The sequence below is a fragment of the Plectropomus leopardus genome, chromosome 17 (assembly GCF_026936395.1).
Source record: "Plectropomus leopardus strain MGB_pleo_1.0 chromosome 17, ASM2693639v1, whole genome shotgun sequence".
NCBI lineage: Eukaryota > Metazoa > Chordata > Actinopteri > Perciformes > Serranidae > Plectropomus > Plectropomus leopardus.
In genome coordinates, this window is record NC_142192.1 from 13,691,055 (window position 1) to 13,718,153 (window position 27,099).

Here is a 27,099-nt window from a genome sequence, read left to right on the forward strand (position 1 = left end):
AATGATAAATCAATAAGGATGAAACTCAGTAGTTTTGTGTAAAGGTCAGAGTGAAGGAAACATAATGGAGACAATGTATTGAGGAGCATTTGAAATAAACTCCTCTTTGGCCAGCTGTCCCATTAGTAATATCCTATGAATGGAAGGGGTGGTGGTGCAAACACTGCATTGATATCTGAAGTACAGCAAAAGGAGACATTTTATACAAGTAAAGGAGCAGTGTGTAAGATTTCAGAGGATTAGGTAGCATCTAGTGGTGAGCATTGCAGGTTTTAACCAGATGAATCTTCTCCCAATTATAATACCTTCAGTTTTAATTTTTGGAGTTTTTATTACAGCGAATTGAATTGGACTAAGAGAATAACATCAGTTTCTCTTTTTTTCCCACTAGATACATATTGCTGCTATGCTCTTACATAAATCGCAATATATGTTATTGCAATAACTTATCATATAGCAAAACATTTTAATTTGCAAATATATTGTATTGTGATGTAAGTATTGTAATAATATTGTACCGGGGGGCATCTGGTGATTCCCACCCCTAGCAGTTTCACGGTAAGTTAAAAAAACAAAAAACAAAACAGTGAAGACGAATGGTCCTATCCAGAGCCAGTGTTTTTGTTCTGTAGAAACGTGGCAGTACAACATAGCAGACTCCATGGATGAGACCAGCTCCCTATGTAGATATAAACAGCTCATTGTAAAGTAGGCTTGTTGAAAACATGACCTTAAAATCAGTAACATAGTAATAATACAAATACTAATACTTCTACCACTACTAATACTACTACTACTACTAGTTATAGTAGTAAGGTTCAGTGTAACTCACTAAGTACACTGTGCACTAAGAACACACTAAGAATGAAAATAAACAAAAAAATAAATAAAATAAAGAAAGAAAAATTATAGGAATGCTTTATTTTAAATGTGAGTTAAAAGAAGGCAGTGATGTAGCAAGCCAGAGTTCCTCTTGTGGTCATTCCACAACAACGAGCCCTTATGGCAAACACTTGGTCACCTTTAGTCTTAAAGTTAGCAGGTCCCTGCCTGAGGACCTTTGGTTGCGCACTGGTTGGTATGAGAACATCAGTTTTGATATATGTTATAGCCAGAACATTATGACAAGTATCTTTACATTCAGCGAGTGAAGTAAAAAGTATGAAAAGCAGGATATCATACTGTGGCCACCTAAAGTAAAATTTACTGTTAATGGAACTTCACCATTAGACAGGGTTATGCTTACTTGAGTTTCCATCTCTAGGTTCTTCTCCCATCAGCCCCCACCCCACCAACTCTTACACACACACACACACACACACACACACACACACACACACACACACACACACACACACACACACACACACACACACACCCACACACACCTTTCTTGGCTGTCTCCCAAGGCGGTCAAACAGATTACTACGGGCGTTAACCCCATCGATCTGCTCCAAATGGCCTCCAAATGCCAGGAATTAGATTTCAGACTGGAGAAGAGGGAAATAAAATGCTGTAGTATTTCTTGCTGTTTGACTTGTGAGTTAAGTGCTACTATGCCTTCCTCACTGTACTAGTTATTTACTCTGGATATTTTGTGTTTTTTGGGGCAGTAATAGTTGTTTCCGTTTATACCTTGTTTAGAGCATATTTCTTGGAGAAAACTGGGACTTAAGATACCGCCTGTACCCAGACCTCTCAGTGGGTGCTTGGGAATCCTTGGAAAACACATAAATGTCTTAATACTGTTGAATAAGGATGTGCAAGTGAAAGAAATACTTAGAAGACAGGTCGATTGGCCTCTTCTTTACATTCTGGTACATGATTATAGTGAGAAAAGAAGATTTAAAAACTCAAACTATAGTCGATAAAAAAAAGCCTTAGATTTGATGTTAAAATGTATTTTTTTCCATAATTGATGGACTGTAGGAAAATCTGCAGGGCACACTGTGCAGCTGCTGAGCATCACAGAGAGGCACCGAATCAATCTCACAGTCATGAATTACTCCATTGTGGGGTTATAATGGAGGGCAGGTTTATAACACTGCTTGGCTTGGCTTTATTAGTGCGCTCCTAATGTCAGGCTAATACCTCTTCACTCCAGTCTCTCTCTATTCAACTGCTTGTTTCTGCCTCGTTCTCCGACCATCACCTTCGCCATCTCCATGCCTCTTCACTCTTTTTTTGTCCTATTATATTCCATCGCCTCTCTCCCATATGTCTTGCTTTGTCTATCTGGCATTAATCTTTACGGTGTTTCCATAGCTGAATAAATATTGATTAATGTCTGAGTGGTCATGCTATCTAATGAGAGGCTAAATATAATCATCGCTACACCGTGGCCCTGCCACAGTCTCCTCCCTCATCTGGCGTACAAAGTGTGGATAGTCACGCTGTTGGCATGACAACACACCGGTCAAGGCTCTGTGAGCAGTCATAACAGATTTTGTGCATGTATGCCTGGCAAAAGTAGGAGAGGATGAATGAAGCAGAGGGGATGAACAGAGAATGAAAGAAAAAAAGATTTTTATTTTTAGTCTTACTTGAAGCTGCTTTGGTTTTTCGCTTTTTCTCTCGCTGAATTCATTCCTCCTTGAAAAAGCTTGAGGGTCTTTTTTACTTTGATTTTTCGTAGTCACTGTAATTTCAGATAAGCGATTCCTTAGTCATCTGAGAAAATTACGTATATGATTAGAACTGAATTGATTAGTTAATTAACTCATCAGTTGACCGTAAGGAATATAATTGGCAATTATTTTAATAACCAATAAATCAAGTAATTTATCAGGAAAGAAATGCCACATATTGTTTAGTTCCGGTTTTTTGATTTTTAGGATTTTGTCTTATCTCAAAGTACAGAAGGGATATTTGCGGATTTTGGACAAAACAAGCATTTTGAATATGCTGTTTTGGGCTTCAGGAAATTGTGACATTTTGTCAACCAGATGATTAATCAATTTATCAAAAGGATTATCAGCAGATTAATCTATAAATAAAACAAAAAATTGTAACAGCTCTATAGGGTATGTGACCTTCGAGTCTGTCTCGTTCCCCTTCCCCCTTGTCTAAAATGCTGTAAAACAGTTTGATTTGCTGCAGAGGGAGTGAGGACCATAACCATTCTTTACCACCTACACCACATTGTCACTCTCCGTTATAAATCAGCTTAAACCTGCACTATCATCGAGCTCTATTGTCCTCACGTTGACAAGTTTAGTTGCCCACATTCCTTTTCTGTTGCATGGTAACCAATTTAGAGTCGCAGTCCTACCAACCCTCCTTGTTATGGCCAGCTGGAGAGAAATGAATGATAAGAGTATGCAAATGGGATATCTTCTTTAATAGCCTGCTGTTTTATTCAGCTGTGTGGCCAGGATAAGGAATCCCCACTGTGTCTAATCACATCCTCTCCCTCTCATTTCACCTGAGGCATATCTGCAATCTCGTCTATTTTTGACTGACATTACAGCATACATTGTTCTCTGCCAGCATGGATGTACATGCACTGGGAAAAGCCTTGATTTTACCAGCCATTGGCCTTCGAAAATAGAAAGGCATTCACACAAAAGGAGTCTGATGACTTAAATCTTGTGATTAAATCAGACTGTGAAGGGGTGAGTGAATGCAGTGCAGGAAAATGACTTTAGCAGCTCATAGTGTCACTTGTAGGGCTGCACCTGACTGAGAATTATTGGATTTGAATGTTCAGTATGAATAACTGACTATTCGTTCCTTTATTTTCATATAGCGTTTGTGAGTTTAAATGGTGTTAGGCGGGATGTTCAAGGTGATGTTCACATAAAGTTAGCAAAGTTAGCCCTCCAAGTTAATGCATGCTAACTACACTAATTACAGATCTGAAATGTGAAACATCTTTTTGGCTAACAGAAGATATCAAACAAAAGCCAGATTTTGTATTATTTTAAGTTGCTGTGAGCTCTAAATTCTTCACTTCTATGCAGAAGGCAGAAGGTAACGCAACATATCCTCATGCAGTAGTTTGAAAATGCACATACAACTGTTCGTATGATACCTAACGAATTGGTGCCCCACGAAGGATGTTATGTACTTAATGTCTAGTTACTTAGGTTAGATTTAGTCAAGTAAAGTTACTTTGCCAGATTTAGGAAAAGAAACACAGTGACAACATACCTTAAAATGACTCACAGTTCACTTGTGTTCTCACAGTTCTGAGCATCACTCTTGTGGGGTAGAGTCATGTGTTTTATGACCCATTCACCACTCCAATGTGCCTCCTTATGCAGACAACTTAATTCTTTATTCTCATCAGTGCATTGGTCATGTGATCGCAGTCTTCCTGATTACATGGATTACAAACAAATTATTGATTCACTGATTATGTAGGATGTATGCAAATTGGGATGCATTACTTTTTCATGAACAGTGCATAAATACAGCATTGATAACATTATCTCGGAGGCCCACTTGGGAAGGCTCTCTTCCACCGAGCAGCTCCCTCCAGCTCGGTAACACTCACCCTGGGTCTGGGTCCACAGCTGCCTGTACTGGAGAGCAGCATGGAAAATGAGTAACGCTCTAGCGAAACATCCGTGGCTGTATACTGCACACTGACTGACAGAAAAAAAAGCAAAACAATACAAAAAACCCCAACTGCTCAGCTTTAAGAATCTCAATTGACTCGGAGGTCTTCGACTGATAATATCAATTTCTCAGGGGGCATCCCAAGTCATTTGCCTGGTTTTCTGTGTCCTCGACCTTAACTCACAGCTTTGAGACAATCATCATCCACCAAAAAATCTGACCGTAAAAACAGACAAACATAAGATGTAGAGATGTGTCAAGCCTGCAGCTAAGATACCTGTCATGCCCCTAATAGAAGGTCACAACATACAGTCCAACATGTCCAGTTAGGCGTCTCATTCTTTCACGTTTCCATTTTCATTTTTTCAATCTGAGCTGGGGAGGGCTGACTTCTGTTGTTCAGTAGGAAATCTCATTGAGTTGCTGGCTGATGGCTAACAAGGTCAAATAACTCTCCAGATGAGATGGACTGTGTCAGAAGGCACAAACACATGCATGCACGCACACACAACACCTGCCGTTCAGTCGGTGAGTCCATCTATCTGTTGGTGGCACACTGGAACGCATCCTGAATTGAGTGGCAATAATAGAGGACTGAGGGGGGAAGTGTTTACTGCTGATAGGAATATCATTACAAACTGTAGAAATCAGGGAATCACAGCAAAACCAGTTAGCCAGCTCATGTAGCAATCAATAGGAACCTACACTGTTTTTTTTCTTTCCCCTCTCTCATTTCACTCTCTCGCTCCCTTTCGCACAATCTTTTCCTTTGGTTGCTATAGTGACGTGAAATGGCTGCAGCACTGGATCAGAGCGGGGGCCTGCTCTCGCAGCCTGCAATACATAGTTTTACATGATGGTTTCAAAACACACAAGCCTGCAATTATTGTATGTTAGTATGTACCACAGTGTTTAGGGAGTATTGAGTTAAATGTTATTTAAATGTCACATCGGTTCATTAACAGTATACATTACTATAAACTGATGCCAGAGAGTATGCTGTTTTTGTAGTGCATCCATCACAGTATGTTAGAATAAATGACCTTATGAGTACAACAGATTGTCTTTTACAGCTGGTAATTCTCGATTCGCTGACACAAATAGGGTGGCATGGTGGTGCAGTGGTTAGCACTGGCGAACGACAGCAAGAGGGTTAGAATCCACTGGCTAGCTTGAACCCTTTTGTGTGGACTTGGATATTCTGCCCGTGTCAGCTTGGGTTTTTTGCTGCTTCCTCCCACAGTAAAAAACACATGCAGGTTAATTGGTTGCTCTAAATTGCCTGTAGGTGTGAATGTGAGTGTGATTGGTTGTCTGACTATGTGTCAGCCTGTGACAGTCTGGCAACCTGTCTGGGATGAACCCCTCCAGAATAGGAGGCTACGGATATTGCGTTCCTTCTTTGACTTTTATTTCAATCAACCTGCAATGTTTGCCATTGCTTTTCAAAAATCATTATCATGTAATCATATCATTCTCTGGACGTGTTCTAAAATCTACCATTTTTGCTAGTTTGTGAACGCCGCGCAGCAGGCGAAGTTTCCAAGACTTTTCTTTCTGTGGTAGTTAATAGATCTGTAGATCTCCTCACAGCTGATAAGATCACATTAATTGATGACAGCAGCAGTTTGCAAATTTAAGTGAAAGCAAAGTTTTGGATCCAGCAGAATAAACGGTTAAGTTTCACTTTCAATGTGCCTGATATTCTGCTGCGCCGGCTCTGCCCCAAGTGCGCTATTCCAGTAGCGCTCCTAAATAACAGTTCAGCCCCAAAAATCTATCTGTAGCGGCAGATGATTTAGTTGTCGTGATGCGCCACAAATAAATGAATGTGTGGGAAATCTTATTTATTCTTGAACAAACAGAAAGAATCTATAATTAATCTATAACCTATATTTGCTTCAGAGGAGCCTGTATGTTTAGATTTGAATTTGCAAAGTAGAATTTATATTCAGATTTTTATCCTGTGTGCCAGCCACATGGTTGTATAACAGTATTTTCTCTTTGTTTTACCTCCCTTTTTTCTCTTCTCCTGTCTCCTCTCTTGTTCTCTTGTTCTTGTTTTTTACAACAAAAACTAATTAAAATGTCCTTTCTCTCTTTTCTTTGTACCTTTCCCCCTTAATTCCTGCTCTCACCTTGACCTTCACCACCTCTCTCTGTGTCTGCAGTGTGACAACGCCAAGGGGCTGAGAGCCTTCTTTGATGCCATATGCTACGGTCCCAAACACCTGATGATCTTCGGCGGTGTCTGTCCCTCTGTTACCTCCATCATCGCAGAGTCCTTGGAGGGCTGGAATCTGGTGCAGGTAGGGTTGTTCAGCATGTTATCTGCGTGTGTGTACATTTGCATGTGATGTATAGCCTAAATCTAGTGTTTGTGAGCCTGTGATGCTGTTGTGCCTTATCCGTCAGTGGGTATTATTGGATGTAATAGACATGCTAACTCCTGCGTACGTACTTACACTGAGGTTTCTCTACGTGTCTATGTTGCTATCAGAAAACCTGAATTTGCTATTTAATTGAGTTTCCCAAAAAAATCTTGTCCCTTAGAACTGCAGTGTGCTGATAGGTCCTGGGATTTCAAAGGGGTCCCAACTCATGGCTTAATCCTTCATTAACCTTGCCAGGGTGAATGTCTAATTGGCGTTGCTCTAATCCGCAGAATCCTCCCTCATTTTACAATCAGAGACAGAGTCAAAATGGCTTAAACCCGTTGTTGTAGTAGAGCACTTGAAGGCTGTTAAAAAATTGAGCTCAACTTCCAATAAGCAAGCATATGGACTTGTGTATGAGGGTAAACATTAAATTATATGTTTTTTTGTTAATGAAATGCAGTCTTGTGTGGCATGCCTTGCAGCTGTTGATAGGTTTTTGGGGTGTTTTGTCATTGGTATTAGCCAATAAAAGTTTTTCTACTCAGTCCAGTCGATGCTAATTACCTGCTAGACATTCATGTAACAGATTTTACCATTCGATTACATTCTTGCTTGCTTGATGGCATTTGCTGCCATTAAATTATTAGAGCTTTATGATTGCTTACTGTAAGCATTAAACACCACTCATTCTTACATCTAATAAACTTTTGACCCCCTGAGTTAATACGTACAGTTTCTTTGACTGTATACTGTACTACGGTCCCAAAGAGGGGAAATGCCTCCGTCCAGGGAATACATTTCATTTGCTGCAAATCTTACAAAGGTTATGGGGCACAGATAAGAACGGGAGTGAAGCTCGTGCTTGGAAGAGATAACATAATTCAAGAGGCTGCATTTTGAACTGAATGTCACATTATGTGGCGTATTTCTTCCGCCTGCAATTACTGTGATTCTGCTGCTTTTCATGTCCCTTTCTGCTTGCTCGTCTTGTCAGGGTCACTCAAGAGTGAAAAGATCGGCAGGATGGGGGAATGAAAGGATGAGGAATTTTTTGTTTCCGTGTTCACTTACTTTCGGTCGTAATGATCTCAGTCTAGAAAGAGAGGTTCAAGCCATAGTTGAACTGCTCTTAGGCATTTGTCTGTGTGGTTTATGTGTGTGTCTGCGTGTGTGTGTGCATATGTGTGTGCATATGTGTGTGCATGTGCGTGTGTGTGTGTGTGTGTGTGTGTGTGTGTGTGTGTGTGTGTGTGTGTGTGTGTGTGTGTGTGTGTGTGTGTGTGCTCTTCTGTCTATTTATTGGCTTGTTTGTCAGCGATTACCTGTGAGAAATGCAGTAGCAATCTTCTGCTCTGCAGAACACTCTGCCTAGTACAATGTGTTCCCCAGAGCACTTTACCAACCAGGCTCTTTCACTTTAATACACAGACCTACACCAACAAATGTATGCCAGCCCAATCCCAAATACACATTGTGACGCTTACCAGACAGTAAGCGATTGAACAAAATGTAATGCAATGGCAAAGAAAACACCTCGAATGTACCAGTGTTTAAAGGAGATGCCTTAAGAGTACACACTTGTATTCAATAGCAAAGGTAACTATTGTTGCTGTTGCTACAAGCAAATAAATTGCTTTTTAGGCCAGCAAGCTTGTAGGTACAAGGGCACTTCAAAGATATTTACTTATATCTGTTAGCTGTCCAGCACAATGAGGAGACTTGTTTCATGTTGAAACAGGTGTTTATCAAGGAGTTAAGTGCTGTGCCATCATATGAGACATAATTATCTGTGTGTAAATTGGTCTACAATCGAGTGAGTGTCATTATGTGCATGTGTGATGTTATTTCTGGCATACAGGTTACAGAACTGAGCTACATCCTCACCAGAGTATGACTCACCAAGCAACTATAATGTGCATTGGAAATCTGCAGGAACACACGTCAGTGGATGTAAACAACACACCAGATAGCTATTGGTTGTTGTATGGAACATAAATGCGCAGTTAGGTGGCACCTGTGTGTTTAGCTATCATGTACTTATCAAGCTGGTCCTTGCACCTGTCAGCGAGATTGTTGGCGTGAGCCTCTCTGCTCCATCTCTAAGCCCATTGACTTTCATGAGTTCCTATTGAATGTGTGTGTTGTTTACCTTGTGTGTTGGCATGTGGTCTCTGTAAATGCAATTGTGTATTTGAAAGTGTTTTTATGAGAGACGGACAACTCTCTGCTTTGACAAGTGGTGACAAGTTTGGTAGACATTGCTCTGGCTAGAATACTGCTTTTGACTGCAAGAGAAGACAGAGAGATGGACTGTTGGGAAGGGCACGAGAGGAGGAGGTGCCTCCCTCAACCACAGAGGAAGAGAGGGAAGTAAAGATGAAGTTTCGAATCTTACACGCCACAACGTTTAGTTTGCCACATCAGTGGGATTTTATTTTTAAAAGTCTGGATTCTGACACCCTGCATATTTATTACCCAGCCCTGGCACCCTCCTCTGCAAAACATGAGTTGGCGTGAAGGGAAATAGAGAATTTTTCATGGTGATATTATGGGCCAGGCTTAACAAGCTCATCATTTCCACATCAAAACAGGGAGCTCGCTGATACTATCTACAGTAGAGATAGCTGAGAGAACAACCACTCCTGGAAAAAGCTTAATCATACACCCATAAAAATAGCTTTCAATCAGTGCTGATGCCTAATGAAGTCAGCTTTGAAAGGCTCAACAAAAATAAACTCCCACTGCATACCCGTTCATTACGCTCTATGCACACACTTGAATGCACATGCTCATACTTAAAGCAGAACAGGTTTTTAGACAGGAATTTTGACAATGTTTTTTTTTTTTTAAATTTCTTTTAACTGAAACCAATAGCCAATACTTTTTTAAATTCCCAGCAGTTGGAATAATCTCTTAAAAGGAATCTATCCTGAAACCCCTCTAGTAGGAATAAGGGTCAGGGGATCTTTGTTCTTTTACCTCTATTCAACCAATTATTCAAAAATCATTATAAGAAAAACAAACTTAAGACCTATAGCCAACCAACCTCCTCTTTGGAAACCCTCAATATACATTACTGTTCAGTTTCTGTATGACAGTTCTAGTATCACAGAGGTTCCCCTCAAGTTCTTTTAAGTGTGGCTTCACCAGCTGTGTCTGGCTGGAGAAATATTAGATAATGAAGAAGGTACTGCCCAATTCCAACATGATAAAAGACGACAAATTTCATTTTCGATTATCATTTCCTACTATAAAGTGTCCATTGTTTAAAACTTGTAATAAAACCTCATAAAAGCAACATCATCAGACCTGCAGCCAATGTCCCTTATATGATAATACTGTAATGATGGTGAACAGATGTAGGGTTGGGTACCAAAACATGGTGCTATTATGGCACTGGTTCCTTTACGATCAATAATGACTGGACCGGATTGCAAAGGCGGTTTTGGTGCCTGGTTGCACTAGCAGTGCAATGTTCAGGCTATTTGTCAGTAAATACTTCCTCAAATCACAAGCCAAGTTCCAGTGTCTTACTTGCCACCGGCTGATAAAGTTAAGGGAGTTAGCCCATGGATGTAAGAGACCTGAATACTGCATGGGTGGCGGGACCCCATTCATTCTGATGAAAGGTGCTCAGTAGTGCATGAAACAAAAAACGCTCTATTTCCATGGAGGGAATGTAACCGGATCTTCTGCATTATGGGGCCCATAGAGTGTGTGCACTAGACACTTAGGGCGGCCAAGCACATGTGCGCCCTACCGGTTAACTTCAGCCAGCTGAATGGAGAATTTCAACCAGACCAGGCTTACTTAAGGTGGACTGTTAAGGTATATCAACTACTCTCATTTTAGTGACAATCTCAGCAGCTAATGGAGAAATGTCAGGCTGCAGAGTCACCACTGAGTTAGGGTGACAATTATTGATCCCTGTTCGAAAAATGTTTTTGCTGTTGTTAGTACTGTCACTGTAATTAAGTGTTAAATTATTGTGGTCATGTTTTATTAATGTGAATTTGTTGATAGTGTTTTGCATTATTTCATAATTATATATTTAAGTATACTTTAAACAGCTTAACATATTGTTTAATTTCAAGCTCAAATTTGCCTTTGTAATAATATAAGCTGTTCTTTAATGTCATTGACTGTCGTTTTGTGCACCGGCATCACATCATTGGTAGACAACATCTTTCAATCCAATATCGGTCTGACACAGCACAAGACACACATACAGTACTGAAAAAGCTTGGATTCACTTGCCAACAGCATATTGTTGAGATCTGTATGTACTGTATCTACAGATTGATCTGTTTGTGACAGTTTATGTCTCTGACTCAGGTCTTGTGATGCTCATTTGTCGACCTCCTTCCCTCTGCAGCTCTGCTTTGCTGTGTACTTACAGTCACATTTTATAATGCAGTGCTGTACATGTGCTAAAATGACTGCCCAAGCAAATTAAAATGGTGGATAAGAATGCCACCAGGGCCAATGGACAGATGGTGAGGAGCGGATTGAGGGAATGATGGAGTAACAGACAGACAGGGGCAGACATAGACTGTAATAGTATAAAATTGAAATTCGAAGAAACGGGGCAAGACGCAGCTGTGTTTGTGAGCTGCCATCAGCCACAAATGCCACTGATTGCTGTGGTTGTATTTCCGCAAGACAATGAATGTTGAAGCCATCCTCTTGGCAGCCATCTTGGTCTGTGATTAATCTTGTGTTCTCCTCACCATGATGTTACGTAATTCCAGAGAGCATTTGGTGAGCTTTTGAAATACTTGCTGGCACAGGTATCTGTATCCAGTCAACATGCTGAACTCACTTTAGTCTGTTTTTTCTTAACTCGCGAGAGGTCCATTTCCTCTCCACAGCAGTGGTGTCTATTTTCTGTAAATGGCTCATTGAGTGCCAGGAAATAGCCCCAACCCACCCTCCCGCCAGTTGCTGGCCCCTTCTCACTCACCAATTAGGCCTATCAGTGGCAGCACTGTTCATTTTCAGCCACGTCGAGTGTGTAATGAAAAATTATGCCTCCCGATCATTTGGCCTCTTGTAATTTAGAAGAGAAGAAGACAAGAGAGCGTTATTCCTATAAAATTGATCATTTGCACAAGTGGACCATGTAAAAGCCATTTTTTGGGGGATTTTGTCAATATTTTTTTACCCACTGCTAGAACAGTATGGAAAAGATGCAGATACTTATTTTTCACTTTTGAGTTTAATCTAAGCAAGGAGAAAATGTGACTTTCAATGTGGTTGTCAGTTTCAGTAAATTTTGCGTGTGATAGGCCCACCCCAATTAACTGGCAATGAGAAAGTTCATTTTGAAGGAAAAAGAATTTAAATATAAGTTACCTTTCCTTTTAGTCACTCTTTTCCCTCTTGAGCCTTAGTGCTGCATTTATGTATGTATAAATTTATGTATAACAATGTAAGTTTCTTGACTTTTAGGCTATTTTAGTTTCTGTTAGGTTTGCTGACAGACAGACAGCCAACTGTGCCCACCCTCAAGCCTCCCCTAAGGTCACATAGGTGAGTAAGCGGCTTCATTTTGACTACAGAACTTTTTAAATATGCGTGTGCCAATACCCGTGTTGACACTGCTCTGGTGGTAACATATTCAACCATGCTTAAGGGGTTTTATTGAGCTGCTTACTCACCGGGATGAGACCAGAGGGTCGGCACAATGTTTTCACAGCAATGTTGTTGGGTCTGGATGATGTTACTGGCAGTAATACCTAAATGAGCAGCACTGCTAGCTTGGTAGCTCCAACCAAACTTGAGTGGTGCACAGTTCTGAAGAATAGCAAAATTCACCTGTGGTGTGGAAATGGTCAAAAATATTCTTTGTGGTTAACTGATCAATGGTTAACCATTGACAATACTACTTTCAAATATTCTTTTGGAAATGCAGCCAAAAATATTCGGTTCCCCTGTTAGCATCAAACCTCTGATTCATTTATCTTATAGGGACACCAAATAATAAAGTCAATATATAGAGGTTAGAGGATGTGGATGCGCCTTCTGAAGGTATTGTGGTCAAGACCTGGACATAGAGCTAATATTTACCTGTATATGAAACCCATTCTTCTTCGCCATTTGCTGTATCGATCGTTGATGCTTCATTAAACCAGGCAATTTGGGGACAGCAAAGTTGCATCCCTGCCTCCTTGAAGTGCAGCGTTGTCTCTTTTTTTTTTTAAGCCTCCTCCGACTCTTTAGGGTCTTCTTTTTCCCATTTTCTTTCTCTCATTCTCACTGAGTGCTACACTGGATGCTTCAATAAAACATGTGATGCCTAGCACTGCAGTATTCTGCCTCACTTACGTCAAATCCTCCTGTGTACCGTATCAATATTTCATGACTTCCAAAGTTTAAGCTAAAATCTCAGAGTGCAAGGGCAAGGATGGTGTGAGCATCACAATAGATCATCATTTATCAGCATTATGAGTAGAGTTATGGCTTGCCTCTTTGTGCTGTGTGTGATCCTGTGCTGGTTTTGCTTTGTTGGCACCCTAAGGTTACATAAACTGTAATCTAAAGGTTAAATGACTCCTTCAAACCATATTCATATTTGGCTGCATACATACTTGTGTGTGTTCTCTAAGTCAGGACGTTGAAGAATGGCAATTAGGTCTGATTTTCATACTGTCTCAAAGCTTCTAGGCAAGACCCATGGGAACCAGGAAGTGGTGTCTCTGGCTATCTACATCAGTCCAACTGTGGATTAATGTTGTTTCACAAACTGGCTGGAGAAGCACTGTTTGCTTTTTAATGGGCATAACCTTGATACTGTCATGTTATCCAAAGACATGGAAGTGCAATTTGAGAAGTGAGTGGGAGGACGATTCAGCATCATTTTTTGGGTTGTAAATTGCATCCCAGATTTTTGGTTCAAACCGCTGATGATGTTAAACAAGGAGAATGTTGATATTTAAAGCAAAGCTAATTCTAATGAGGCTGCTGCAGATGTAAAAATATGAAGACTTCCTATTAATGGCAGTGTTTTCTCAATGAGTCTATCACAGTTTCTCTTTCTTTTATCCCCGAAGGCATAAAAAGAGACAGTAAAAAGTATTAATTATATGCTATGCTGTGCATTAATCAGACTTTTTTGTCATGAATGCTGCCTGCACTTGTAGAATGCAGCATGTGCTGTAATGCTGAGCTCACGCACATAGATGTATCTCTTCTTAGTGCCAAATGTGCACCATTTGACAGGAAACACAGTAATTACCTAATTAGCAACATTTGTTGAATGCAAGCCGTTAACGGATTGCAACTGTTGGTGTCACATATTGAATAAACATGCTACTTTTAGAGGCACTCAATAAGAACAAGAGTTTTGACAGAATATCTTTCTCTTTCTGTGCTTCCAAAGGAAGGAGGAAAAACAAATTGAAACAGTTTCTCATTCTTTCTTTTCTTTTTTTTTTCCACTGACACATCTCTTTGACACCAAGGTCTATGAGACACATTCAAAAGAAATACAAGATGAATACATGCTGAATTCCACCCTTGCATTTGAGTACCATCATTTCCCCAGTAGTTTTTCTGAAGGAGGGCGAGTAAATAGAAAATCAGCGCGTCATACTTACGGCACTAATGATGGTGTAGGACCTGCCAGCCACCAGCAACAATAAACAAACTATACACATTAATAGATCGAGCTTGTTTTTGATGTTTCGCACAGGGACTGTATCATACACACCCAGCTTGTGAAGACTGTAAGATATGTTTTTTTGTGCCCCCAAATCCTGGCTCTTTTCCCATTTCTCTCTTTTCTCTTTTGGGGTTTCCAGGCTTTGATATTCCCTATTTAGGTCATAGAGTCCATAGCACTTTGAAGAGCTAGCTGGGTGTATACAACTTTTAGTTTCTAGATAAAAATAACACTTTAACATAAAACAATCATATGATAAATTGAAAATCTCCATAAAAATTAACTTACTATAATAAATGGAATTCAGACACGTGTAGAGATTGCCTTGGCTTTATTTTGGGGTGCCAAAATATATCTTCATAATCAAGCTAATTTATGATTTGACACAGGCTGCTGGACAGCTATTTTTGCACTGAAGAAAAGTCAAAAAGAAATGTACAAGAGAAGGATGTAAGGGAGCAGAAAGGGAGAAATTAGTTGCAGGGATAGAGGTGAAGAAAAGGAGTGGAGGATGAAAAACAAACAAATAACATTTAAATCATAGGAGGAGGCTGTAATACATGATTTAGACGGACCGGAGGTTCCCTGAGCATATCCGATTTGGAATGTAAGGAATGCAAAGATCACAAGCGAAAATGAAGGAGATCCTTATGATCTTCTCATTTTAGATACCAAATAACTGAACTAAAGTATTTTTGATTGCAAAAAAAAAGAGGAAAAACATAAATACATTTTCTGTCCGAAATGTATGTCAGCGTGGATTAGTGGTTCCCAGCCTCTTTGGGCTGTGACTTCAATCAAAGCCATGTCAATTTGAGACTATTTTTTTTTTTTTACCAGTTTAACCAAAGAGATTGTTTTCTAGGTTTTATTTGAATGTTTATTAGAGTCTTAGAGAAATAAAGTCATCTTTCCATCGATCTAACCATCTGTCTGTCTGTCCGTCCGTCCATCCATTCGTCTGTCCGTGGGTCTCGGGGGGGCTGGAACCTTCAAGAGGCAAGGTAAGCCCTGGAAAGGTCACCAGACTATATTATGGATTGATACATAGGCATTGTTAAGACTGCCAAGCATTTTTGGCGTACCCAGATTGTATCCAGGTTGGAAGTCTGGACAGCAAAAAATCACATGAAATGCAATTTTTGCAAATCTAAAACACACTTGGAGGTGGTTCGAAATGTGAATCCAAATTTCAAAGTGTCTTTGAATAGAAGACAAAATGACTGATGTTGCTGAGCAGTTACATTCTGCCTCTAGCAGAACGTTAAAGAACCACTAAAGTGGACAGATGCCAGGATAAATTGTATTGAGGGCAAATTTATCCATTTCACATGCTTCAACATTGGTAGCTGCATCAACAACATTGCTATTATTGATGCCTCTGTTGTTTCCACCGCAGCCCATGTAAATGGTTGTTGATGTCTTGACTTAGAAATCTGATCCGATTACTTACACATGACAGTGTGAACAGGCTGTTTTTAGTATCTGATCTGAGAAACAAATTTGATTTGCCTGCAGTCTGAGAAACCATCAAGACAGATAACTATTCATGATCACATTAACACCTTTGGGTAGTTTTTAGAGTCAACAATTTACCTAACATCTGCATGTCTTTGGACTGTGGGAAGAAGCCAAGAAACCCAGGGATAACCCACACTAACACAGGGAGAACATGCAGACTCCACACAAATAGCCCAAGTTGGTTTGCGGCTTGGAACCGGGCACCCTCTTTCTCTGAGGCAAATTGATCTTGTATTTCTAAAAAAACAAAGAAACATGCAAATATTACAGTAAAGTTGATCAGTCTTTTTCCTCTTACTTCTCCTTTTAATTTTACAGCCCTCAGATTTATCTTGCACCCCAATGTGGAGGTCTTTACTCCTAGGTTGGGAACCATTGGCTTGGTAACACTAGATAACCTTTTGGTAATGGAGATCAGTAGATTGACTGTTAAAAGGCGTTGTGAGATACAGTTATTGAATAAACTGTGAGCTTCATATTGCGTTCTTAATAAGTTAGGAGAATTTGAGTATTTTAATGTCTGTATAAGTCATGTTCAAATCCGAATGAGTCAATTTCCCTGTTCAGAACAAGCTTCATCTAATCTACGTCACAGCACCATGTTGCCAGTGAGCTTTTACAAAACCCTGAAAGACCGCTTCTCCCTGGCTCACAGTCATGTCAGACTTTTTCCCAATATAGTGACATTTTGAAATCATAGAGCTGGGTACCTCATCGACCCAAAAATTAGTGTCGGAAACGGGCTTCTCTGAGGCCGGCATTAGGAGGATCCTTTCAAACGATATCAAAAACAAGGGCGGACTCGCCGAGCAATTGGACATCAAAGAGGAACCGGCTCCATTACAAGCCATTAAAACCATAACGGCTGCTTGGAAAGAGTGAAGCTTAGAGGATCGATAAAGGGCAGTTTAACTGTCTGACACAGCTCACTAATATCTGAAACATCAACTCCCATTCAGAGAGAGAGAGAGACAGAGGAAGAGGGAAAAGGGAAAAAATAGGGAGAGAGAAAGAGGATGAGGACAAACTTAGTGGGTTAGTGAGAGGAAATGGAAAGAGAGAAAGACTTCAGATCATTACAGATTACAGAGTTCCAGCTTCCTTTTTTACCCCTCCCCGCTGCACAGTCGGCTTCATGTACAGCAATAACGTCATTTGATTTCCACATGAGATTGGCCCACAGAATAATTTAAATTCTACAGGCAACGCAGATGTATACTCACACTGACACTAGGCTTGGGCGGTATGTAACATTTCATACCTGCATACCTGCCTGAAATTTCAGGAAAGTGTGGGGCACTTTTCAGACTAACAATACACAATATAAAACAATCCGTACACCTGTTTTCCTTATTTAACAGAGAAATACAACTGTACACCTTTTTGATTCAACTTTGTCTCGGTCATGGAAGACTGACAAGGCTTTATTGCCTTGTTAACTCATTATAAAACACACTTCCTTCAAACTTGATGGAAACAAAATAAAACTCACCCGAACTGTCTTGGTTACTCTTGCTAGTAATTTAGTTAGCAAGTCCATGGTTCTAACAAACACTAGCTCTGGTTGGTGGAAATAAATCCTTAATTCACCAAGTTAGATGTTAAAAATAGGCCATTATTCCACATGGCGTCTCTCTTCTATTGCTGGTCGCCAGCTGTTTACAGTACTGTACCTTCTCCCTCCTCCATTAGGTGTTGCTGTGTCTTTCACTTCAGCTGATTGTTTCACCTTTAGAGCCTGGAGCCAGAGCTCTGGTGGTGCGTGCTGCGCACTGCATACAATGACTTTAATAGAAAGAGGAGTGCCTGTATATATGACGACTTTGAAAAACATATCTTGGGGATTTCTAAATACTTTGGTATACCATAATACTGTGATACCTTCCAAGCCTAACTGACACACCAGCAAACTAGGGGGATAAACATTTTTCTATAAAAGCACTATAGAACACATAGCTGCAACTTCTGGGGCTGAAAAATGAAGCCAACGCAAAAGTGCTAAACACTGCTTCCGTGAATGGCCACTTGAGAATGGCTCCAAAAGCGTATCACTCCACTCACACACCTGAGTTAAAATGTCAAACTTTACAGTAGAAATAAACATGTTTACAGCCTGGTACAAAAAAAAAACCTTAACAACTTAGGTCTCTAAAGCTAGTTTCCCTGTACAGCGGATTCTTTTTAGGCTATATAACTCACTTATTTAAATCTTCTTAAGGCTTACAATTACACATAACTTAGGGTGTAGCCTCTTGAGTGACAGGCTGTTAGCCAAGCATCAACTCCAACAGCTCCACCCTCTCCTCCAGATATGGTCACTTTAAGCTCCCAAAAAACCAAGATGGTGATGGTCAAACTTACAAACTTGAGGCTTCAGTGTGGGAGTCCACAAACCAATGGTTGACATCACTGTGGCTGTGTTATATTTATGCTGTCTGTGAGACATACTGGTTTATTTGATGAAAGAAAGCTTTCTATTGTAATTCCAAAATGTTACTGTTAATATATTTGAAGCAACATGGAGCCAAGTAGAGTAAAAATAGCACTTATCTCTGCTCCTGATGGCTATATTTACCTTAATTATACAAACTACACTATGCCTGAAGTGTTTAGCCTATCGAATTACATCCATCCTAAAAGTGAGCAAAGTGTTTTCTGTGACAAACACCAGATCCAGTCAGAAAGGCTTGAACACCCTCTCCACCTCTTTACTTGATTAAATTCCTTTTCCTCTTTGTCACTCTTTTCTGTCTCTCTTTTCCTCCCACACGATCCTCTTTCGCTTTATCGGGGCATCAGAATGCGGAAGCGTTAAGCCTCCTTGAGGTTGATACTGAGCTCAATGCTATTTTCATTCCCTATTGGTGCAGTCATTCAATACCTCTCTTTTGAGTCTACGGCTACAAATAGAATTCAGTATGATAAGTGGTGATAAATGATAATGTCTCTCTAGCTAAAGGTAACATCAACTTAGTCTCTAAAGACATGATCACAGCAGATATTGAAATAAATACTGTGTATGAGTCTGTACATATGTACAGAATGTTTGTTTTCATGATTCATAATTTCATATTGACATGGCACCATAACTGACTTCTAAATGAGCCAGTTCGATTTTGTTAATCACTTGAAGGGTGATGTCCTCTCATAGTTGTTTAATTTAATCAGTGACAGAAGTTATTGATACCTCGGATCATTACAGAGTAATGTCCTCGATGCCTATGACGAGCTACAACTAGCTACATGCATGGGAAATGCAAATGCAAAAAATAAATATATTTTTAATTTCAAACAATTTTATAGAGATATATGTGGCCTAATCCAGCTTATCTTTACACCCCTCAAGACCTTGATACTTCATCAGTGGACTTTGATGCTGGTGTTTACGTAAACAGATGCAAATTGCGAAAATGCTGTCTTCAGCTCCATGGATTTCTCTTGCGTTGGCTATAAGCAGCATTTTTTGGTTGTACTGGACATTTATGATGGGTTCATAACTTAATGTGACATAGAAATATGTCAAACTGTCATGCAAAAATCAGCAAAAACACTGAAACTTTAACTAACTGGTATATAAGGTAGCCAATGCTAACTAGGTAGTTGGCATTGGCATGCCAGTTATTAAATTGTTTTTCTTGTTATGCTCGTTAGAAAGGAACGGACCATAATATATTGAAATTACATTGAAATAGGATAATACAATTGTTATCATAATTTTTAAACCTTTATAAACAATAAACAGTTGAGGGTTTCTTTCCAAAAAGTATCATAACACCCTAACCCTAGACGTGATGGCAGGGACTGGAGGGCTAAAGGCTTGATTAAAGGGGCATAGAATGCATCGGGATTGGGCCATACATTGTGTGTTCACTCCATTCTGCCCAGCCATTTTCCTAAATTGTGGCCAGTGGGTAAATTTGATGTGATTTCAAATCCTTATTTTTCTTTTCAGAGACAGTGAACAGTAGGTTAACGGCTTCTCTCCTCTCAAATCACAAATCCCACTACCAGTTGGTGTCCTCTTTGAACAGCTGTGCCACTCAGACTCAGACTCAAACAGACAAACAATTGTTCAGATGGATAAATGGACATGCACATACATGCACAGATGCAGAAGCAGATGCATGTGCATGCATGTTTCTCACCATCCATGTCAAATCATCTCCCTCTCCCTCCTTTTCTCTCTAACCCTCTCCTGTAACAAAAGGGGTTTTCCTTTTCAAAGGGTCCCAGAAACCCTTGTGTACACGAAGCAGAAATTGCTATAATTGTTGAAGACGTGGTGAAGCGTTTGGCACGAGGAAGTGCCATATTCTAATTCTGCTGGCAGAGATAAGGGCTTGCTCTTGTTTTAGTGCGCAGAAAGACATGGCTAAGAAACTGCTTTCATGAATAGTCATAACATGCTTTCTGCTGCATTATGATATGTTTATAGTGTGACATTTGTCAAAAGATTTATCTTTGTTTTGTAGCTGCAGCATCGCATTTACATGCAAATTGGTATCATGATGTGCATATTCAAAATGACGGAGCAGTTTCTCTATGTAATTTGAAAACGGATGTCGTCAAATGGCAGCTTTTAAGGTCTTTCATGGTTTCTAACTTGTACCATTACATTGTTATACAGCAGGCGATTTCTTTATGAAGCTGTTCTTCAAATCACGAGTCCATATCTGTGCAGTGCACATTAAATGCAGTTAAATAGATAATACATTCACCAGAAAGTGGCTTCTTTTGACTCAGAGAATATTTTAGAATATTTTCAACTCTGAGGCTGCTTGAAACACACTCTTATCTTGTGTGATATTAAACAGAGCATCTTAAGGACCGTACTACAAACATGTTGCTTAACAGTACAGTCCTTAATGGCAAATCTGCCGCAGTAGAGTGTCTTTAAGTTACCTCGCACTCCACATACAGGATTGTTCACCAAAATGGCCACAAACTTTTGATGCTGTGGAGCTATCGATATATACATTAATACATATTGATTTTGAGTGTTTAAACAGTTCCAATATTCATTTTCTGCAGCACAATACTATTGATTCTACATAATCACTTTCTCCTCTTCTTCTTCCAACAACAAGTTGACAAACACACCACTACAGTTTTCCCTTATAGCTCTGCCTCCTCTTGCTCTGTCTTCTCGGTGTAATTCAATTTAATCGGGCTTCATTGCCGTAGGAAACACACATTGAAAGTAAAAAGTGAAAGTGTGCTCGAGCAGTGTTTTTTTTAGTTTTGTGCGTGCTCCCGTATTTATCATTCTGTGTCCCCTTCTAAATTCAGATGTTTTTGCGGGTCCATGAATGCAGCTCAGGCGGAGCTAGTCATAAGTTCGTTTTTTCATCAGCAGCAGTTTGAGGAGTTTGAGTTGCAGATCGATGGATGAGAGGAACAGCTGCTGCAGAAAAGAGTGAAAGCAAACTTTTAAATTCCAGTGCAATAAACTGGTTAAGTTTCATTTTCACTGCACTTGGCGTATGGCTGCTCCACCCATGTCCAGAGCATGGTCTGTGCTCCAAGAATGTGAATAAGTGTAGTACATATATATTCCAAAATTCAATATGTGGTGACTCAGAAGAAACCTGATAAGTAAATATCTACAAGAATAAAGAAGTGTTCTGTTTTTTTTACTTGCAAATGTGAATATTGAATATAGATATTTTTCAAGGTATTGTATCAGAGTTACAATTTCCAGTATCATGACATTACCACACAACACCATATGAAATGTTGTATGTCCAAACCACACTGTATAGCAAGTGCATGTTGAAAAGACAGCGATACTAGAGATCAGATAAAACCTATTATTACAGTTGTTTACTGTTTGTGCTTGTGTTTTTTTCTGAACTGCTTTGAGGACACAACAGCAAGGGTTTTTCCAACTTGACAAACAGCACGAAAACTATATGACTCACAGAGCTTTGAGTTATGTGAAGTGTGTTTTATATATAAATGTCCTGAGATGTAGGCAGCACGGCACAGCTCTGTTTAAAATTTTAATTCAAACCTTTTAGTGGTTTGCAAGCAGGAGGGCCTGAGAGACAAAGCAGACATAGCAGCACAGCAAGCTCATTAGTGCAGAGTGGAATTTGTCTGTCCTTGAACCTCTATGCCTCTCATGCACACATGCGTCCTATACATTATATGTATATGCACACAAATGGTCATACAGGTGTAAGGGATTTCCTGCAGACCGACATATGTACAAGCACAAAGACATATATTTCACTTATGCTGTTCCACACAAAAGATCAGTCATCTAGTGCACACACAGACACACGCATACACACATGCCCATATATCCATACACTTATCTGACATCCACAGAACTCAACAGGTTGCCAGAAGAAAAAAAAAGAGAAAGTGGGGCAGAATGTTCGTAAGCACCGAGCACAGAGTGTGCATATGGCTCGACCTCCTTGTACAAGAACATGCATACCCGCGCACACGCACACACACACAGACAAAGTCGCTAGGTAGATGCATTCTCACTTATACCAGCCTTTAAATTTATAAATACCCTTGTGGCATTAAAAGCGACTTTGTGTTTGACCTGTGGAGTGCTGGGTATTCCTACATCCAAATGCATCAGAACTGTTTCTCGTCACACCGTCTCCTTTAAGCTGCTGTTCTTCAGCTTCTGCACGTCTTATCTATTTTAGTGATGTAAGTTAGAGCTCAAATTAGCGCAGCTTTGTATGGATAAAATTAGCTGTTGTTGGGATCGATTGGTGAAACAATAATGGTTACATTTTTCTCTAGAATATGTCCATGCAGCCATATCTTCATGTTTTACTTCGTCTTCTTTTCATAGGCAAGGGGAGTGCATTGCTGCCTCCGGTTGGTTATAGACAAGACATTTGGTCTTTGTAAATGGAAGCAATGTACATTTTTATTTGCTTAGAACAGAGAAATGAGATCTGATCACGGTTGCTCACTGGAGAGGCTTGTGGAGGAGCATTCTAATGCAAGGCTTGAACCGACAAATTTAGAGCTGATCGGACCACCCCAGACGCATGTTAATACCAGGTTTAAACAGGGCCTTAGAACAAGCATAGATTTTATCTAGGGCTGTCAGAATTAACACATTAATCGTGATGCACTTAAGGTCCGTAATTAAAGTGTTAATTTTTTTTGAAAATCACGTTAATTGCTGGCCTACAGCCAAGAGGCTGCACCAGGCTGAGTTTCAAAGCTAGAGTGATGATTCTAGCATCATGTGAAACTAGAAGACCAAGATATCTGAATGAAAATGGGTTCTATGGGTACCCATGTGTCTCCCCTTCACCGACATGCCAACTTTATGCCGGTCCATGCATTTTCTAGCTGTCATTTGATTCCTAATCAAGACAATCTGGTAATAATATGGACTTCATGACTGCTTTGTAATGCAAAATAATGGAATTGAAAAAATGAGTAAGAAATGCGATTAATCATGATTAACTTCAGATATCAGATTTAAAAAATAATTAATTGTTCGACCACCCTAGTTTTATCTACTACAACTGACATACAAAATAAGATTGTTTTCATTACTGAGTACAGCATAATGCTAAGTGTGGCATAAATTATATGAGTGATAGCTCTTTCCTTCCTTGAGACATCTGTGAGAACCTTTATACACCAGACGAGTCAAACAAGTCAGAATTTGGGCTAAAATTGTTAGTTGTAGGTTTTAAGTGTGGAACAATAGTGAGGAAATTATCACAAAACTTTGCTAAATAAATCATAAATAAAAGCTCATGCAATAGCAAACCATGCTTTATTTATATGTTTACACTGTGTAGTTTTAATGTTTGGATATTTTTTATGTTTTCTTTTCCCTTGACCTAAATCTTGTACAATGAAAATAGAGCTTGCCAGCTTGTAGCCTGATGCTGTGAAGCTACGCAATCCTCCCTGAACAGATTTGCTATTTTTAATTAAACAAAACACAAAGGATACATCTTGAGGCTGAATACAGTATAACACAATCACAAACAATTTTCCATTATCCTTCTTCTAAAAAAGATTTACATTGTGCTCTCTGATGTGTTTTTATGCTGCATATTGATTGCTTCTTTTCTCCATTGAAAGCTCAATCCGGCTTTTATGACCATCTCCTGCAGTTGAGAGGGCGATACTTAATTTTCAGTTCAAAGGTGTCCTGTGGTGCTTTCCTGAACACCAGCACTTGTATTTTTGCATAAACTGATTACAGTGCTTTCATGTCTTAGTTGTATGAAATCAGGCATGAAATACACCTTGGAAATCCATCACAGTAAAAAATACAGGAATTATTCATCTTCCTAAATGCTGATACAGTATCGAATTCCCTGCACACACCCTGGCACTCAGCCTTTCAAACCACTTCCTGTCTTGGATAATAAATCTCCATTTTAAAACAAGATCCGGTGCAGCTTAGCTCATCTGAATACATAGTATGATATATATATAGTATGTCGAGGGCTTCAACTTTTGCATGTGCACACAGGAAGTCAATACAGTTCTCCAAATTTTCAGTGATCCATAATTGATTTCTTTCATTAAATAAAGCCGATACTGTTTATTGTGAAGGTTCTCTGTTGAAGGTTGCAAGGGAGAAGGAAGATTGTGAAATGTGGGATTTCATTGGTCGTGTTACCTGATATTTACCGCTCAATAGGTTAAGGCCGAGGGGGGTCAACGCTCCCTGTGGTGGAACCCTGTGCATTTTTAAAGAGACAGCGCAGACTAACCAGCAGGATGCCAGCTTCCTCCCTCAGTGTTAGGAAACACACATAAACACACCACCATTGACCTTAAGATCCAATAAACACCATTAAATATGAATAAGGACATAATTGAAAGTAACCACTGGCACTTTCTTCTTCCTCTTTTTTTAAAATCCAAATACACACACACACACGCGCACACACACACACTATAAAATCCAGAGCCAACCACACATTATCTGGCTTACTACCTGGCCGATAATAATCCTGACATTTTCTCTGGTGTCATTAGGACTTTGCAGAAACCACACACTGAGTCAAGTCTTTGATGGTGTATAAAAATAAGAACACCCAATCCAAACTTTACATGGTTTATCGACAGCCCAAACAGTGATGATTTATGGTTCATCGTGCTTCCTCTTGTCCAACGTAGAGTGATTTTTAGAGCATGGCAAAGTGTGGGAGACTTGCCACAGACAACTTGAGAGAGAGAGTTCATGGTGGGCCAAAAACAATGATGGGTAATATTTATTTTGTCCATCGATTAGTTTCTTGAACAACTCCCCCTTTATTCGCCAGGCTGAGAAAGATGAAGTGAGCATAGGGCCTTGGTAGATATTTCAGTTGAACTTGGGTGTTTATCTAGCAGAGGTGAACTTTGATTTCAGGCTCTGTTGTGGCATTACTTCCTTTTCCCCCACTGGCAGAGAACAGTAGGAGTAATCAGCTTAATTGGTATAATTATGGGGTAAGCAGTGAACCCTTGAACACATGCCTCTGCTTTTCTAAACGGATATTTGCAGATAATGGGGGTAAAGTTTTCCTCATCAGCGTTTAGCTAGGTCTTCCTTTGTCTGTGAATAGGGGCTATAACATGTTCATTACAGAGAATATAGATGATCCAATCCATTGACCGGGGTGATTTTTAACCCTCTGAAACCTTGTGTTGCGTTCAGCTGCTCTCATTTCACCTTTGAAACGTGAGCAAATTGGTTTGATTTCTTTAAAAAAAACATGGGGAAAAAAGGCAATCAGCAACTTGGCAAGAAATGTCCATTAAATTGCAACAAAAAATGATTTAAAGGTCATGGGAATGGCCTGAAAAATTAACCTAAAAATGAAAGACAGAATTAGCAGCTTATTAAATAATTACAGTGAAATATCAAGAACATTATATGTATAATCATTATATATTTGAAAATAGGTTACAGAAAAAAATAAAAAAATCATTGATGATTATTTATATTTTATTTTTGCACATTTTCAGGTCATTTCCTGCTTTTTTTACTTTTAAGTTTTCTTGTCATTTGTGGTCATTTGTTTGTTATTTTTTATTGTAATTTCTTTGGTGTTTTTTGTGTCATTTGTTGTTGAGTTGCTCATTGCCTATTTTTCCATGTTTGAAGGAAATCAAACCAATTTGAACAGATTTCAAAGGGTAATCTCCTGTAACCTCTGAATAATCTAGCAGTATTTTTCCTAAATGCCAGTGTAAGTATTACCAAATGTTGCAGGTGTTTAAACTGAACCAGAAAAATCATATATAATACTTTAGTTTCTACCAGAAGATGTTGTATTGCAGAAGGGGATATTGTCACAAATGAAATGGGTTGTCGGTCAACACTTAACTAATATGTCCAGTATACAAGTCTTGTAACTTAACAGATATAAAAAAAAATTAATAAATAAAAAAAGCCTTAGATACCCTTTGATGGAAAATGGAATTGTGCGGCAAAACATTTTGTAAGAAACTGATTTGCTGTTGTCGCTCCAACTATTTTAAACATAATTTCTCAAAAACAGTTTTGGTTTATGACCATTAGAGAGGGGCATGATTTTAATTCTGGATCAAGAATTTATCAAAATGAGCTGCTGATTTTGATCATCGATAGTAAAGGCATGGAACAGCGAACCCCCTGAATAATTAATTCTGTCTGAAAGAAAAAAACAACACTTGTCGCAGATAGTGGCTCTTCTTTTTGCTCCCACTTCACTAGTGAAATAAGTTATTGTTACGACATTTTAAATCAAGTATTTAATTTTGACCTTATGGCGTGGCACATTTCCTCCCAAAATATGGCGGTTACATTACACTTAATGCCTTGCAGCTTATCTTCAGAAAGAATAATTTCAAAATATAAATGACAGTTATTAGGAAAAAAAACTCATGATCTGTTGATCTTTATGAATAATGACTATGGATCAAGTCTAACAACTGCTTAGCCTTTTGTGCTGAAAAAAAAGTCAAAAATCCAAAACTGAATCGAATCGTGGC

General features: G+C 39.3%; 1 protein-coding gene across 4 annotated transcripts in view; it reads left to right on the forward strand.

The window, feature by feature from the left end:
• The window catches only part of gabbr2 (gamma-aminobutyric acid (GABA) B receptor, 2), a 241,497-nt gene that overhangs the window by 66,200 nt on the left and 148,198 nt on the right, over positions 1-27,099 (forward strand). For all 4 annotated transcript variants that reach the window (XM_088090502.1, XM_088090503.1, XM_088090504.1 and 1 more), the window contains one exon: positions 6,735-6,872. In XM_088090502.1, the coding sequence (XP_087946628.1) occupies positions 6,798-6,872 (75 nt within the window). In that variant the 5' untranslated portion in view covers positions 6,735-6,797. The remainder of the gene's footprint in view (positions 1-6,734; positions 6,873-27,099) is intronic.